At 48.2% G+C, this 12,966-nt stretch overlaps 1 protein-coding gene across 2 annotated transcripts in view; it reads right to left on the bottom strand.

Moving 5' to 3' along the window:
* CLTB (clathrin light chain B) overlaps window positions 1–10,855 on the bottom strand; it is a 47,911-nt gene extending 37,056 nt beyond the window's left edge. The window contains exons 1-2 of one of the 2 annotated variants that reach the window (XM_077326345.1): window positions 10,421–10,855; window positions 3,604–3,650 (exon numbers count right to left, since the gene is read on the bottom strand). In XM_077326345.1, the coding sequence (XP_077182460.1) occupies window positions 3,604–3,650; window positions 10,421–10,604 (231 nt within the window). In that variant the 5' untranslated portion in view covers window positions 10,605–10,855. The remainder of the gene's footprint in view (window positions 1–3,603; window positions 3,651–10,420) is intronic. The other variant, XM_077326346.1, reaches the window with a different exon arrangement.
* Window positions 10,856–12,966: the final 2,111 nt, after the last annotated feature.

Genomic DNA, 12,966 nt, shown 5'->3' with positions numbered 1-12,966 from the left:
GAGCTTTGCTTTTACTTTCTGTTGGGAAAAATGCATAAAACTATTGTCTAGCAGAAACAAAACCAAATACGGACTGGCAGTTTGGCAGGAAGGAAAAATAGCTTGTCCAAACATACATACTCAGTTTCCTTTTAAAGTTGCAACCTGAATAACTACAGTCTATCAAGAAATTTAAAAGTATGGAAAAATAATGACAGAAATTCCTATCATGTGTACTTGTACTTCAAGAGTAAAATTAGGCAGAAGAGAACTCACGTGTACATATGGCTACCTGCTCAGCACTCAAGTGGCACTGTGTGGATCAATTTTATAAGAAAAATTGAATGTGTGGGTAAGGAGAGTGACACCCTGCATCCTTCGCATGCTCTGTTTTCAGCACTTTTCTTTCAACCTGGCTCCCCTCCAGTGTCAGAGGTGGCCTGAAAACATTACACTGAAATCCACTGAATGAAACATACTGGGGGGGGGAGAAAACTTTTGTTCCACTCACCTATGCATCGTTCCAGCTGGCCTCCCCATCCCACAACAACCATGAAGGCAAATATATGTGATTTGGGCTTCCATTGCTAGTTTGCCTGATGCCTTCCAGTTGTGCTCTGCATCAAGGAGTTTTATGGCTCTAATTTTCAGTTTCTTCCTGTCTTTTTTCCTGTTCTTTCTATTAAATGCGTCTTTCATTTTACTTTGTTTTTCTTGTTTCATTTTGATTGCCTTCATGGGGATTATTATCAGCAGATAGCCAGTTCCCTTGCCTCAATCCATATTAGGTTTATTTGGGGAGTGGTGAGATGTTTCTAGCAATTCGGTCATTTTATTTATCTTTTTTTTTCAATTTTCTGTTTCTCTTGAACTTTTAGAAGACCTAAACAATTTATCAGTTTAAACTCTGACAACTTTGTTTGTTTTCTCCCTCATTATTCCCAGGCACGGGAGTACTGGATAAGGGAAGGCTGCAGCTACATGTAAGATTTAATTCTTATCAATAGAGTTTAATTAGTTCAGGCCCTTTCAGACAATTATTAGCTTGTCTTTTATTAGCTCTGTAGTTCTAAGTTCATTCCTCTTTTTTTTAAGTTAGAGGGCAGCTGACCGTGTCTCATTCCTCTCTCTCCCTTGAAGAAGGTGAGTTTGGTTGGTTTATTACCTGAGTTTGGGCAGAGGGTTATTGCTCTTTGTCTTTCAGTTTGATAAAATTATCAAAAACAACAAATGATACTGCATATATAAGGATCATCCATCATCTCTGGTTTAGGCTTAAGAAAACCACAAAGCTGTGATGGACCCTAAGTAAATGTTGGGAGAAATACTACAAGAACATCACATTAAAGAGTAGCAAATCCCAGTTTACAATGAATAGGAGCTGTATCTGATCTACAATAACCAGGTGCCTCTGAACCCATTTGCCACATTCACATTTTTACATACAGTGAAAATTCTTTAGAGCCACAACTAAAAACATGAAATGTTACTTTCACAAAGCCTCAAATTTCAGCTCTCAAACAAGAGCAGGGGGCAGGAGTGCTACCAAGAGCCACACAGCCAATATGCTCCCCGCCCCGCCCCGCACCCCGCCCCTGGAAAGGAAGGAACCCACTGGCTTTGCCTAATTTATCTAAAGAAAGAAAAAAGCTCTGCTGGTCCTCTCTGTCCTTGGAAAACCACTGGACCAGACTACCAAGTCACAACTTTCTCACTCTCTATTGTCACGCTGCCAGGTGAAGCCACTGGATTCAGCCCTAACAAAGCACTGGTGCCTGTGAGCTATATGTGCATATGAAGAAACTCAATCAGTATTGCAAAGTGGGCCAAGCAAACCTTTCACAATTTATTTTGATGGTTTCTCAGCTTTCAGAATATTCTCCATGAAGAGCTACAGGTATGGCCTCTGAAATTTTGTTTTCTCCACAGGATATCACTTTAAAACAATACAGACATGCCTGACAAATCCTTTTCTTTACTACTCTACTCAACGGTAGTTGATCCCCTCCCTATAGAAGTCTCCATTACTTAGCCTACTCCCCCCCTTATTCTCCTTGTACCCCAAAGCAAATTGCTTACCCTATGATTCAAAGGGGTAGCCATGTTGGTCTGAAGTAGCACAATAGAATCAGAGTCCAGTAGCACCTTTAAGACCAACAAAGATTTATTCAGGGCGTGAGCTTTTGAGTGCAAGCACTCTTCGTCAGACTAAGAACTCCTTACATGACCGTGGGAATATATAGCAAAAATTAATTCTGTTACATTAGTAAACTGTGTCACATATCCAAATACAGCCAATGATAATTCTTTGCCAAAAGAGCCAATCAATCCCTTTGAGATTCAGTTGTTATTCACACAAACATGGGAGGAATAAAACTGTCTGTCGAAGTGATCAAAGGACCTGAAAGTAGCTGTGGTATTGCAAAGGAACTTTAAGAACAGGCTAGAAAGGGAGATTGCAGAAATGCTATTAAAGGTAAAGGTAAAGGTATCCCCTGTGCAAGCACCGGGTCATGTCTGACCCTTGGGGTGACACCCTCTAGCATTTTCATGGCAGACTCAATACAAGGTGGTTTGCCAGTACCTTCCCCAGTCATTACCGTTTACCCCCCAGCAAGCTGGGTACTCATTTTACCGACCTCGGAAGGATGGAAGGTGAGTCACCCTTGAGCCAGCTGCTGGGATTGAACTCCCAGCCTCATGGGCAGAGCTTCAGACAGCATGTCTGCTGCCTTACAACTCTGCGCCACAAGAGGCTCTTGCAAGTTATTACAACACTCAATACTACAACATACCCAGGACTCAATAGGGACAAAGGGTTTTTATCTCACTATTCATGCTAACCTTGTTCAACTTGTGTATCCATATTCCTCACAACTTATTTTATTTGTGATACTGTGATAATGTGACTGTCAAGTAATGGTAATGTTGAGTTTACTCCCTGGCCTTGGGATAAGATAGTTACCAGCAATTACCTTGTAAGAATGTTTCACACTGGTATGGGAACAGATGGAGCAAGCAACATATGTTGATGTGATAGCCTTTGATCACTTCGACAGACAGTTTTATTCCTCCCATGTTTGTGTGAATAACAACTGAATTTCAAGGGGATTGATTGGCTCTTTTGGCAAAGAATTATCATTGGCTGTATTTGGATATGTGACACAGTTTACTAATGTAACAGAATTAATTTTTGCTATATATTCCCACTGTCATGTAGGGAGTTCTTAGTTTGACGAAGAGTGCTTGCACTCGAAAGCTCATGCCCTGAATATTTGTTGGTCTTAAAGGTACTACTGGACTCTATTGTGCTTACCCTATGGATTGTCCGGGCAGACAGAATCTTTCCATTAATTTCCTACCTCAAACTTTAACAACCTCTGTCCATGACAGCACTGCCCTCCAAGTTGTAAACCTGACAAGATGCTAAGGGGAAAGATGAGGCTACAGCTAGGCGAGATGAAGGTGCAATATTAGTGTTTCCCTTTCAAGGGACATCTCAATCATCTCCTGAACTTTCAGCCCAGCCTCTTCAGTTCACCATCACAACCCCACTGTGATTGCTAACCATCATGACCAAGCATCACTCCCTTTCAAAGCCTAAGCAAGTGTACAGATCCTCACCTGAAACACATCTCCATTCACAGTGATTCCTGTGCTTTCAAAATCAACTGCAGAGGAAGGAAAAGGACAAAGTGTTAGTCATTTGCAATGTATTTGTTTATATCCCATCCTCCATTTTCTCACAATAACAACCCTGTGGAGAGTAGGCTAGGCCAACAGATGGCAATTGGCCCAGAGTCACCCAACAAGCTTCCATGGCAGGGTCAGGATTGGAGCACAAGTCATCCAGTCCAACACTCTACCCACTACATCCTCCTAGTCAATGGGGGTTGCCAGCATAAGGCTGAACTTGAAGTGCAGCACATTATAATCAGGTTTTGGCTTCCTGCCTTATGAGGGAGGGGGCAGCTGATTTCATCTTGGAAGCACCTCGGTGGAGGTGGTAGGGGAACTGGATGGAATGTACAAGAAACAGCAAGACATGGGAGTTGAAAGAAGATACAAAGAGGCTCCAGGGTAATTGAGAGTGGCAGGCAGATATTTAAGGTAAATGGGGACAAAGTGTACAGGAATCTCTAATTCTCACATTCATTTTCCAACGTCCCAAAAGTAAAACCTTGTAGTCAAGTCACTGGTTGTAATTACAGTCCTTTGGACAACCTGTGTATCAATCTGTGATTCGTTCCTCTAAATTCTAGATAAGGAACCAGTCACTATGTACAGAAAATTCTGGAGAGATTAAAATTGCATGGAATGTTCTTGGGAGCCTGACACATGTCAAAAATTCCTACAAAGGTCAATGGGACTTAAGTAAGTAAAGGTAAGGGTAAAGGTATCCCCTGTGCAAGCACTGAGTCATGTCTAACCCTTGGGGTGATGCCCTATAGCTTTTTCTTGGCAGACTCAATACAGGGTGGTTTGCCATTCCCTTCCCCAGTCATTACTGTTTTACCCTGCAGTAGTATTTAGGCTTAGGCTTTTCAGCAGTTAAGATGGAACTGAAAGAGTTATTGACATGGGCTTTCGGAGGCAAGAACCTATGCACAAAACAGAAAGTAAAAGCAGCAGGGAAAGTATGAACACATGAGGGGGGGAAACAAAGTTAATAAACTTGATATGCTGCCTGATGCCATGCATGTTTACTCAGAAGTCAACCTCCCTGTATTCAATAGAATTTACTCCAAAATAAAAAGGAATAGCACAGCAGCCTAAATTACAATGGATAGAAATGCAAGGAACACATCCTGATTTACAAGAAACAACGCGGCCCGGTAAGCTGAAGCCTCGCGGGGAGGAGAGGGGCCGGGGATGGCTTCCCTGCCGCCCCCAAATCACACCTGGAGCCTCACAGAGTCAGGACACAGGATAGCCATCAATAAAACCTACACAGGAGCTCCCCCACCTACATGTTGTCTGTAAAGCTAAATAAAAAAAATAAAAATACATTTTGTTGTAAGAACGACCAGCTAGAATCAGTCATAGAACCATCATACTTCTCCAGAGGGTCTTGAAAAGGTGGCGGGTGTGCTTCGCAGAGTGTGGGGAAGCCACGCACTCGCGGGGGGGCCATACCTTCCCCCGGCCCACAATGCGCACCCACCGCCTTTTCAAGGCGGCAGGTGTACATGGCGTGGCGTGCCATTGCATGGGAACAATTACTTTCTTGCAAGAAGTTACCCCAAAGACAAAATAATCAGAATTATTAAAAAGACTTCTACAGCTTCTCATTCAAAGTGTTCATTGACGTTTTTAAGAGTTGAAGCGATTTCATGGTTAGAGGGAGAAGACTAAAACCTACTGGTTTTAATGTTTCTATTTTAACACTTGATTTGTGCCAATTTGTAACCTTATGAAAGAACTAGCTTCAAAGCCCACTCATAAGAACTGGCTTGGAAAGGGTCCTTCCCGTCAGCTTCCAGGTTGCTTTGTAGTCCGCTGGGAAGCCCTGAGGGTGGGGGGGGGAGTGGGAGCGCATCCCGGGGGCCTGGGAAGCACACCGGGGGCCTGTGTGAGGCCCAGGGTGTGCTTTGCAGGCCTTTGGGAAGAGAGGCCCAGGGTGTGCTTTGCAGGCCTTTGGGAAGAGAGGCCCAGGGTGTGCTTTGCAGGCCTTTGGGAAGGGAGGCCCACGGTGTGCTTTGCAGGCCTTTGGGGAAAGAGGCCCAGGGTGTGCTTTGCAGGCCTTTGGGGAAAGAGGCCCACGGTGTGCTTTGCAGGCCTTTGGGAAGGGAGGCCCACGGTGTGCTTTGCAGGCCTTTGGGAAGGGAGGCCCAGGGTGTGCTTTGCAGGCCTTTGGGAAGGGAGGCCCAGAGTGTGCTTTGCAAGGCTTTTGGGAAGAGAGGCCCAGAGTGTGCTTTGCAGGCCTTTGGGAAGAGAGGCCCAGGGTGTGCTTTGCAAGGCCTTTGGGAAGAGAGGCCCAGGGTGTGCTTTGCAGGCCTTTGGGAAGAGAGGCCCAGGGTGTGCTTTGCAGGCCTTTGGGAAGAGAGGCCCACGGTGTGCTTTGCAGGCCTTTGGGAAGAGAGGCCCAGAGTGTGCTTTGCAAGGCCTTTGGGAAGAGAGGCCCAGGCCTTTGGGAAGAGAGGCCCAGGGTGTGCTTTGCAGGCCTTTGGGAAGGGAGGCCCACGGTGTGCTTTGCAGGCCTTTGGGAAGAGAGGCACAGGCCTTTGGGAAGAGAGGCCCAGGGTGTGCTTTGCAAGGCCTTTGGGAAGGGAGGCCCACGGTGTGCTTTGCAGGCCTTTGGGAAGAGAGGCCCAGGGTGTGCTTTGCAGGCCTTTGGGAAGAGAGGCCCAGGGTGTGCTTTGCAGGCCTTTGGGAAGAGAGGCACAGGCCTTTGGGAAGAGAGGCCCAGGGTGTGCTTTGCAGGCCTTTGGGAAGAGAGGCCCAGGGTGTGCTTTGCAGGCCTTTGGGAAGAGAGGCACAGGCCTTTGGGAAGAGAGGCCCAGGGTGTGCTTTGCAGGCCTTTGGGAAGAGAGGCCCAGGGTCTGCTTTGCAGGCCTTTGGGAAGAGAGGCCCAGAGTGTGCTTTGCAGGCCTTTGGGAAGAGAGGCACAGGCCTTTGGGAAGAGAGGCCCAGGGTGTGCTTTGCAGGCCTTTGGGAAGAGAGGCCCAGGGTGTGCTTTGCAGGCCTTTGGGAAGAGAGGCCCAGGGTGTGCTTTGCAGGCCTTTGGGAAGAGAGGCCCAGGGTGTGCTTTGCAGGCCTTTGGGAAGGGAGGCCCAGGGTGTGCTTTGCAGGCCTTTGGGAAGAGAGGCCCAGGGTGTGCTTTGCAGGCCTTTGGGAAGAGAGGCCCAGGGTGTGCTTTGCAGGCCTTTGGGAAGAGAGGCCCAGGGTGTGCTTTCAAGGCCTTTGGGAAGGGAGGCCCAGGGTGTGCTTTGCAGGCCTTTGGGAAGAGAGGCCCAGGGTGTGCTTTGCAGGACTTTGGGAAGAGAGGCCCAGGGTGTGCTTTGCAGGCCTTTGGGAAGAGAGGCCCAGGGTGTGCTTTGCAGGCCTTTGGGAAGAGAGGCCCAGGGTGTGCTTTGCAGGCCTTTGGGAAGGGAGGCCCAGGGTGTGCTTTGCAGGCCTTTGGGGAAAGAGGCCCAGGGTGTGCTTTGCTGGCCTTTTGGAAGGGAGGCCCAGGGTGTGCTTTGCAGGCCTTTGGGAAGAGAGGCCCAGTGTGTGCTTTGCAGGCCTTTGGGGAAAGAGGCCCAGGGTGTGCTTTGCAGGCCTTTGGGAAGAGATGCCCCGGATGTGCTTTGCAGGCCTTTGGGAAGAGAGGCCCAGGGTGTGCTTTGCAGGCCTTTGGGAAGAGCTCACTCTCCCCACCCCCACCCCCTCATGGCCAGGCCACTTACCTGGGGCCTGGCAAGTGGAGCAGTGGAGTCACAGACGTGCCTGGCTCTAACAGCCAGGCACGTGTGTGAGGCAAGGGGTGAGGGCTTGGTGACGGAGGGCAGGAGCTGTAGGAGCAGGGCCAATCAGGGTGCAGCTGGTTGCACCCTGATTGGCCCTGGAGAGGCTGGACCGTCCATCCCCCAAGGCTGTTCCACAATTATTAAGAGGCACCAAATGGATAAGATTGTCTGTGTAAGCCACAGAAGAACACTTTGGGCAGATGATGGAATACGTGACCTTCACAAAGAATATGCCCTTGATAAATATTCCCATCCAAGGTTGCAAATGTCAAACTGCTCATTTGTAAAACACCTGTTACATGCACAAAAACCATGTTCTGTATTAACTGATCACACTAAGAAGAGTTAGCTGCTCACATACAGCATTTGTTTTAGTTCTCCCTAGGGCAATGGTTCTCAACCTTCCTAGTGCCACGACCCTTTAATACAATTCCTCATGTTGTGGTGACCCCCAACCATAAAATTATGCAAGTGTTCTTTCCCAGAAATTAAACCAAAACTGAACAATGGCATGAAGATCCATTGTTCATGATTGTATATAAATTGGTTTCCACCCCCCCCCCAGGGTTTCTCAGTTGAGTTCTGCCTCTTTTCCCACCATGCTGATCTCACTCTTTTCCACTGCTCCAGACAGACGATCTACCCTGCCAGGCTGTTGCATAGTGCCTCCCCACCCCCGGCCAAGCTGCTTGCCCTGCCGCGCCCCCTGTGAAAGGGTCATTCAACGCCCAAAGGGGTCCCTCACCCTCAGGTTGAGAAACACTGCCCTAGGGTTACCAAATGCCTGTTGCTTTAATTCCTCACTGCATAACAACAGTACCTATAGAACATAACTAATCCCTTTATTTCAGAAGGGAAACTTGTTCTCACCTACTTCTGGGGGAGGGGGAACTTTGATGTGCCCTCCAGTGAAGTTCTAGACTAAACTAAGCTACTGGGGGTGGAGTGTAAGGATCTACTATAGACACATTTTGGGACATAATGAAAAACGAGCATTCCTGGATTTTTAAAGCTTTTGGACAGCACACTAAAAGCATTGTTGGATGTGTCAGCCAGACTTTTATCAGTTCCCAAGGCCTCTGGAATGAGCCTCTTGTGGCGCAGAGTGGTAAGGCAGCTGTCTGAAAGCTTTGCCCATGAGGCTGGGGGTTCAATCCCAGCAGCCGGCTCAAGGTTGACTCAGCCTTCCATCCTTCCGAGGTCGGTAAAATGAGTACCCAGCTTGCTGGGGGGTAAACGGTAATGACTGGGGAAGGCACTGGCAAACCACCCCGTATTGAGTCTGCCATGAAAACGCTAGAGGGCGTCACCCCAAGGGTCAGACATGACTCGGTGCTTGCACAGGGGATACCTTTACCTTTACCTTTAAGGCCTCTGGAAACCATAGTTGAGACTTTTCAAGTCACTGTCCTGCTTTTGTGGAATACTCTCCTAGAAGGAAAGCAGGTTTTCGCTCTCCTGAGAAGACTGCAAAACTGAATTACAGAAGACCCTCTGGAGAAGTATGATGGTTCTATGACTGATTCTAGCTGGTTGTTCTTATAACAAAATGTATTTGTTTTATTTTTTTATTCAGCTTTTAAGACAACATGTAAGTGGGGGGGGTTCCTGTGTAGGTTTTATTGATGGCTATCATGTGTCCTGACTTGATCAGGACAGGTGAGCATCCAAGTATTTAAAATAAACAACCATTGCCAAAACAAACAAATTTCTTGTTTGGGTTGGCTTTTAGGGCCCTTTCTCAGCTGAACCAGAGTTCCCTTGTTATTCTGTCCCTGGTGCCTTGAAAGAACAGTACAGCATGGAGAAATTGCGGAGGTGAAGCTCTTCTCAGCCGTGATAAAAGTGATCCGAAGGGCTTCATCGGCTACATTAATTAGAATTAGACACATGTCAAGGCCACACAAGCAGAGCATTTAAAAAGAATCGAGCTAAGAAAGGAAGTCAAGGAGGAAATATCACCAGGGGCAGCCCACGTGCTGTTCTTATACTCAAAGAGCATATTCTTTTCCTCATGCCATTTCCTTACATAAACTTTTCCCCTTTCCCTGATGCTGCTCCTCCCTTGAGTATCTGGCTACACCCAGGATGACTGGATCTGGTCTGGCAACATTTGCAGGGACTCCTCCCAAAGTCATCCTGGAGCTTCCGAATGTCTCCCGTACATACAGTACACCCACAGAGAATTCAAATCCTTCCTTCCACAGCCCATCTATTCAGTCCTGCAGCAGGCAAGGAAGGAATGAGACGTCTTTTGATGGGCCATGCTGAATTGCCTTGACCTTGGCCTACTTGCTAGAGACAAATGTGGTCCATGAAACATCCAATCCTCAGGTAGAAGTAGCTGCTTGGAAGGGCTAGGGGAGTTCTTCTCTTGCCAGATTCTCAAAGCACAGCCAGCTTTTGCTACAGATAAGAAGTCCCTTCTCTGCCATGGACTGGCATTTTTTTGCTAAGCCTCCATTGCGGGGGGGGGGGTGAATAATGACTCAGTGGAAGAGGATCTTCTTTGCATGCAGAATGTTCCAGGTTCAATTGTCAGCATCTCCAGTTAAAAGTATCAGGTGATGGGAGAGATCACAACCAGGCAGCCTCTGCCAGCCAGAGCAGGCAATGCTCTGACTCAGCAGCACACTGCCCAAACACAATCCAGACAGTAGAACGTGCGATTTAGGTTAGAAATAGCTGGAGCACCATCCCAGCTGATGCCCTGGCCACTGTGAGGCTCCCAACATCCATCCCTGAGAGCAAAGAAAGCCTTTGCACTTTCCACTTCCGGAAAGACTGCAGTCCAGCCTAGGCCGCCTTCCCTCCCCACTGGGACCCTTCCTTGGGTGTCCCCAGGCTTTCTCCTCCGACGAAAAAAAGCACTCTTAGTAGTTCCCCGCTAAAATGCGCGGCTGCTTCCTGTCCGCGGGTCTCGCGAAGGCCTGTGCCGCCCCTGCTATTGCTCGGCTATGCTAGGCCCGTTGTGGACTCCCCTCCGCGCTCACCTGGCTGCTGCTCTGGCGCCTGCGGGTCTCCCAAGCCCCCCTCGGCCGCGCTGAAGCCCTCGTCGTTCTCGATGCCCGCGATCTCGCTCTCTTGCTGAGCCAGGAAGGCGGCGGCGGGGTCCTCCTCCGGGGCCTCGGCCGCTCCGCTCTCCGAGGAGGAGAAAAAGCCGAAGTCATCGGCCATGTTGGTTTCCCTGCCCCGAGCCCTCCTTCTCGGCGAGGGGCGCTGAGCGCCGGCAGCCCGGACGTTTTCCGCCTGCAAATGCGCCCGCCAGCCCCCGAGGAAGCCCGGCTCAGCTGTCACTGCGGCGGCTGCAGGAGGAGTCTGGCGATGTCGGCGAAGGGGGGCGGTGACATCACCCACTGGGCGGCCGAGCTCTTCGGGAGCCGCACGAGGGCAGCATGGCTCGGGCGCCAGCTGTCGGCGCGGAGACCCAGATCAGTTCGCTGCGAGCGCCGTGTAAATCCAGGCGTGGTCCCGCCTTGGACAGGCTGACAATTCACAAACGATGGAGAGGGCTTCCAAGCGCCAGGAGAAAAAATGTCCCGCCCTGTCCCTTTGGGAAAGGCTTATGGGGTTGAAGCAGCCCGGTGAAGCTGTTCATTGCCATGGAGAGAAATAGTGTGAGCTAAGAACTGCTGCACATCAAACTGTTAATAAATGAAGAACTATATAGAAGAGTTTAAAAGTTGGAAACCATTAGGGTTGCCAACCTCTGGGTAGAGCTTGGACACACACAGGGCGAATCACAATTGATCTTTAGACTACATTGATCCCTTCTCCAGTATGAAATGGCTACTTTGGAAGATGGACTTTATGGCATTATACTCTGCTGAGGTCCCTCCACAGGCTCCACCCCCAAATCTTAAAGAATTTCCTGACCCACTGTTGGTAACCCTGGATACCCCAATTGTGCATCCTGCATCCCCATCCTGAAATGAAAGTGGGTTCTCCGCAGTTCCTGGTCATATGGAGCCAGATGACTTTGGCATGCAGGAAGACCTGACTCCAGCCTTCCCCCTTGCACCATTTCTCTAACCTGCTACAGTCCTCTTTGACCTACTAGGGAAGCGCATGAGCACACTTGTGGGTTTCTCTAGCAAACCAGATAGCACCACAGCCTTGGATCATTTCAGGTCAGAAGACACTTCATGTAGGACTCAGGATGTGGGCTGTTAAATTAATATTTCTTGAAGCAGGACCTCTACAGTTTGTCATGCCGATACCATGCCCTTTACTCAAGGTACTTTCAATGGGAATAATTTTTTCAAGGAATGTCTTTTATAAGTGTTTACTAAGTTTGAGTGTCTATGGACATTTTCTAGATTTTTCAATTCTGTAAATCAGTGGGTGATGGGGGAGAGCAAGGCATGACTCATCAGGTTGTTCAAGTTTCTAATTGAGCTCCTAGCATAGGAACTGGAAAGAGGGAGTCTGATTCCAAATTACTAAACAATGCTCCTGCTACTGTTGCTGGAGGTTCTGCCAATTACAGCCAAATTTAAAATTTGAAAATTTGAAATGCAAAAATAGATGCACCTCTGTTGGTTAGCTGGTTAGCTCCCTGGCACTGGAGCTGTGCAAATTAGACCTGTTTTGTGGCAAATATATACTGTTTGTTTATATTTGCATAAAGCATGTTATGCTGCCTTTCCAAGAGTCCCCATAAGTGGCTAATCATCAAAAGCCATTAAAACATTTAAAAAAATACATATTATAAGCCAATTAAAAACAAGTAAGTAAAACACAAAAACATGTAAAGCAGTGGTCCCCAACCTTTTTATCACCGGGGACCGGTCAACGCATGACAATTTTACTGAGGCCCAGGGGGGGTAGTCTTTTGCCAAGGGACATCGCCACCTGAGCCCCTGCTCCACTTGCTTTCCTGCCGGTGCCCCTGACTTCCTGCTGCCTGCTGGGGGGCGCTGCCAGCAGCAGCTGTGCAGCGCCACACCGAGGGGGAGCCCCAGCCATGGCAGCCGCTGGAGAGCACCAAAGGTGAGCCGGCGGCAGAGTGGCAGGGCAGCCCCCAAAGCAGCAGCCGGGGAGGAGGATGAGGAGGAGCTGCGGCCCGGTACCGACTGCTCCATGGACCGGGACCGGTCCCCGGACCGGGGGTTGGGGACCACTGATGTAAAGCACACAAATAAGAAAAGGGGAGTCATTGAGGGAAAAACAAATGCAACTGTTCAGTTTTAATCCACTGGCATATGAAAGTGATTGAGAGGAACAAGTAAATCTCCTTGGGAATGGAATGCCATCATTTTCGTGTCACAACTGAGAAAGGTTGTCAACCATCTAACCTCAGATGGTGAGTGTACCCAAGCAAATACCCTAAAGTACTAATACAGAGTGTGGATTAATTAGTATAGCTTCTAAAATGCTTGCTTATAAGAACAACACCACAGGAATCTGTAGAGAGATGAAAAAAGACTGTCCCACAAAATCTGCCAAAGCACATCATAGAAGAAAAGAATGCTGAAAAACTAGAGAAAATGCATACTTTGTAAGAGGAACAGAAATTTTAATGATACCTGATAAAAGA

This window comes from Paroedura picta, chromosome 3 (genome assembly GCF_049243985.1).
Source record: "Paroedura picta isolate Pp20150507F chromosome 3, Ppicta_v3.0, whole genome shotgun sequence".
NCBI lineage: Eukaryota > Metazoa > Chordata > Lepidosauria > Squamata > Gekkonidae > Paroedura > Paroedura picta.
The sequence above is the reverse complement of the archived record's forward strand: the minus strand, read 5'-3'. Positions and strand labels throughout refer to the sequence as shown.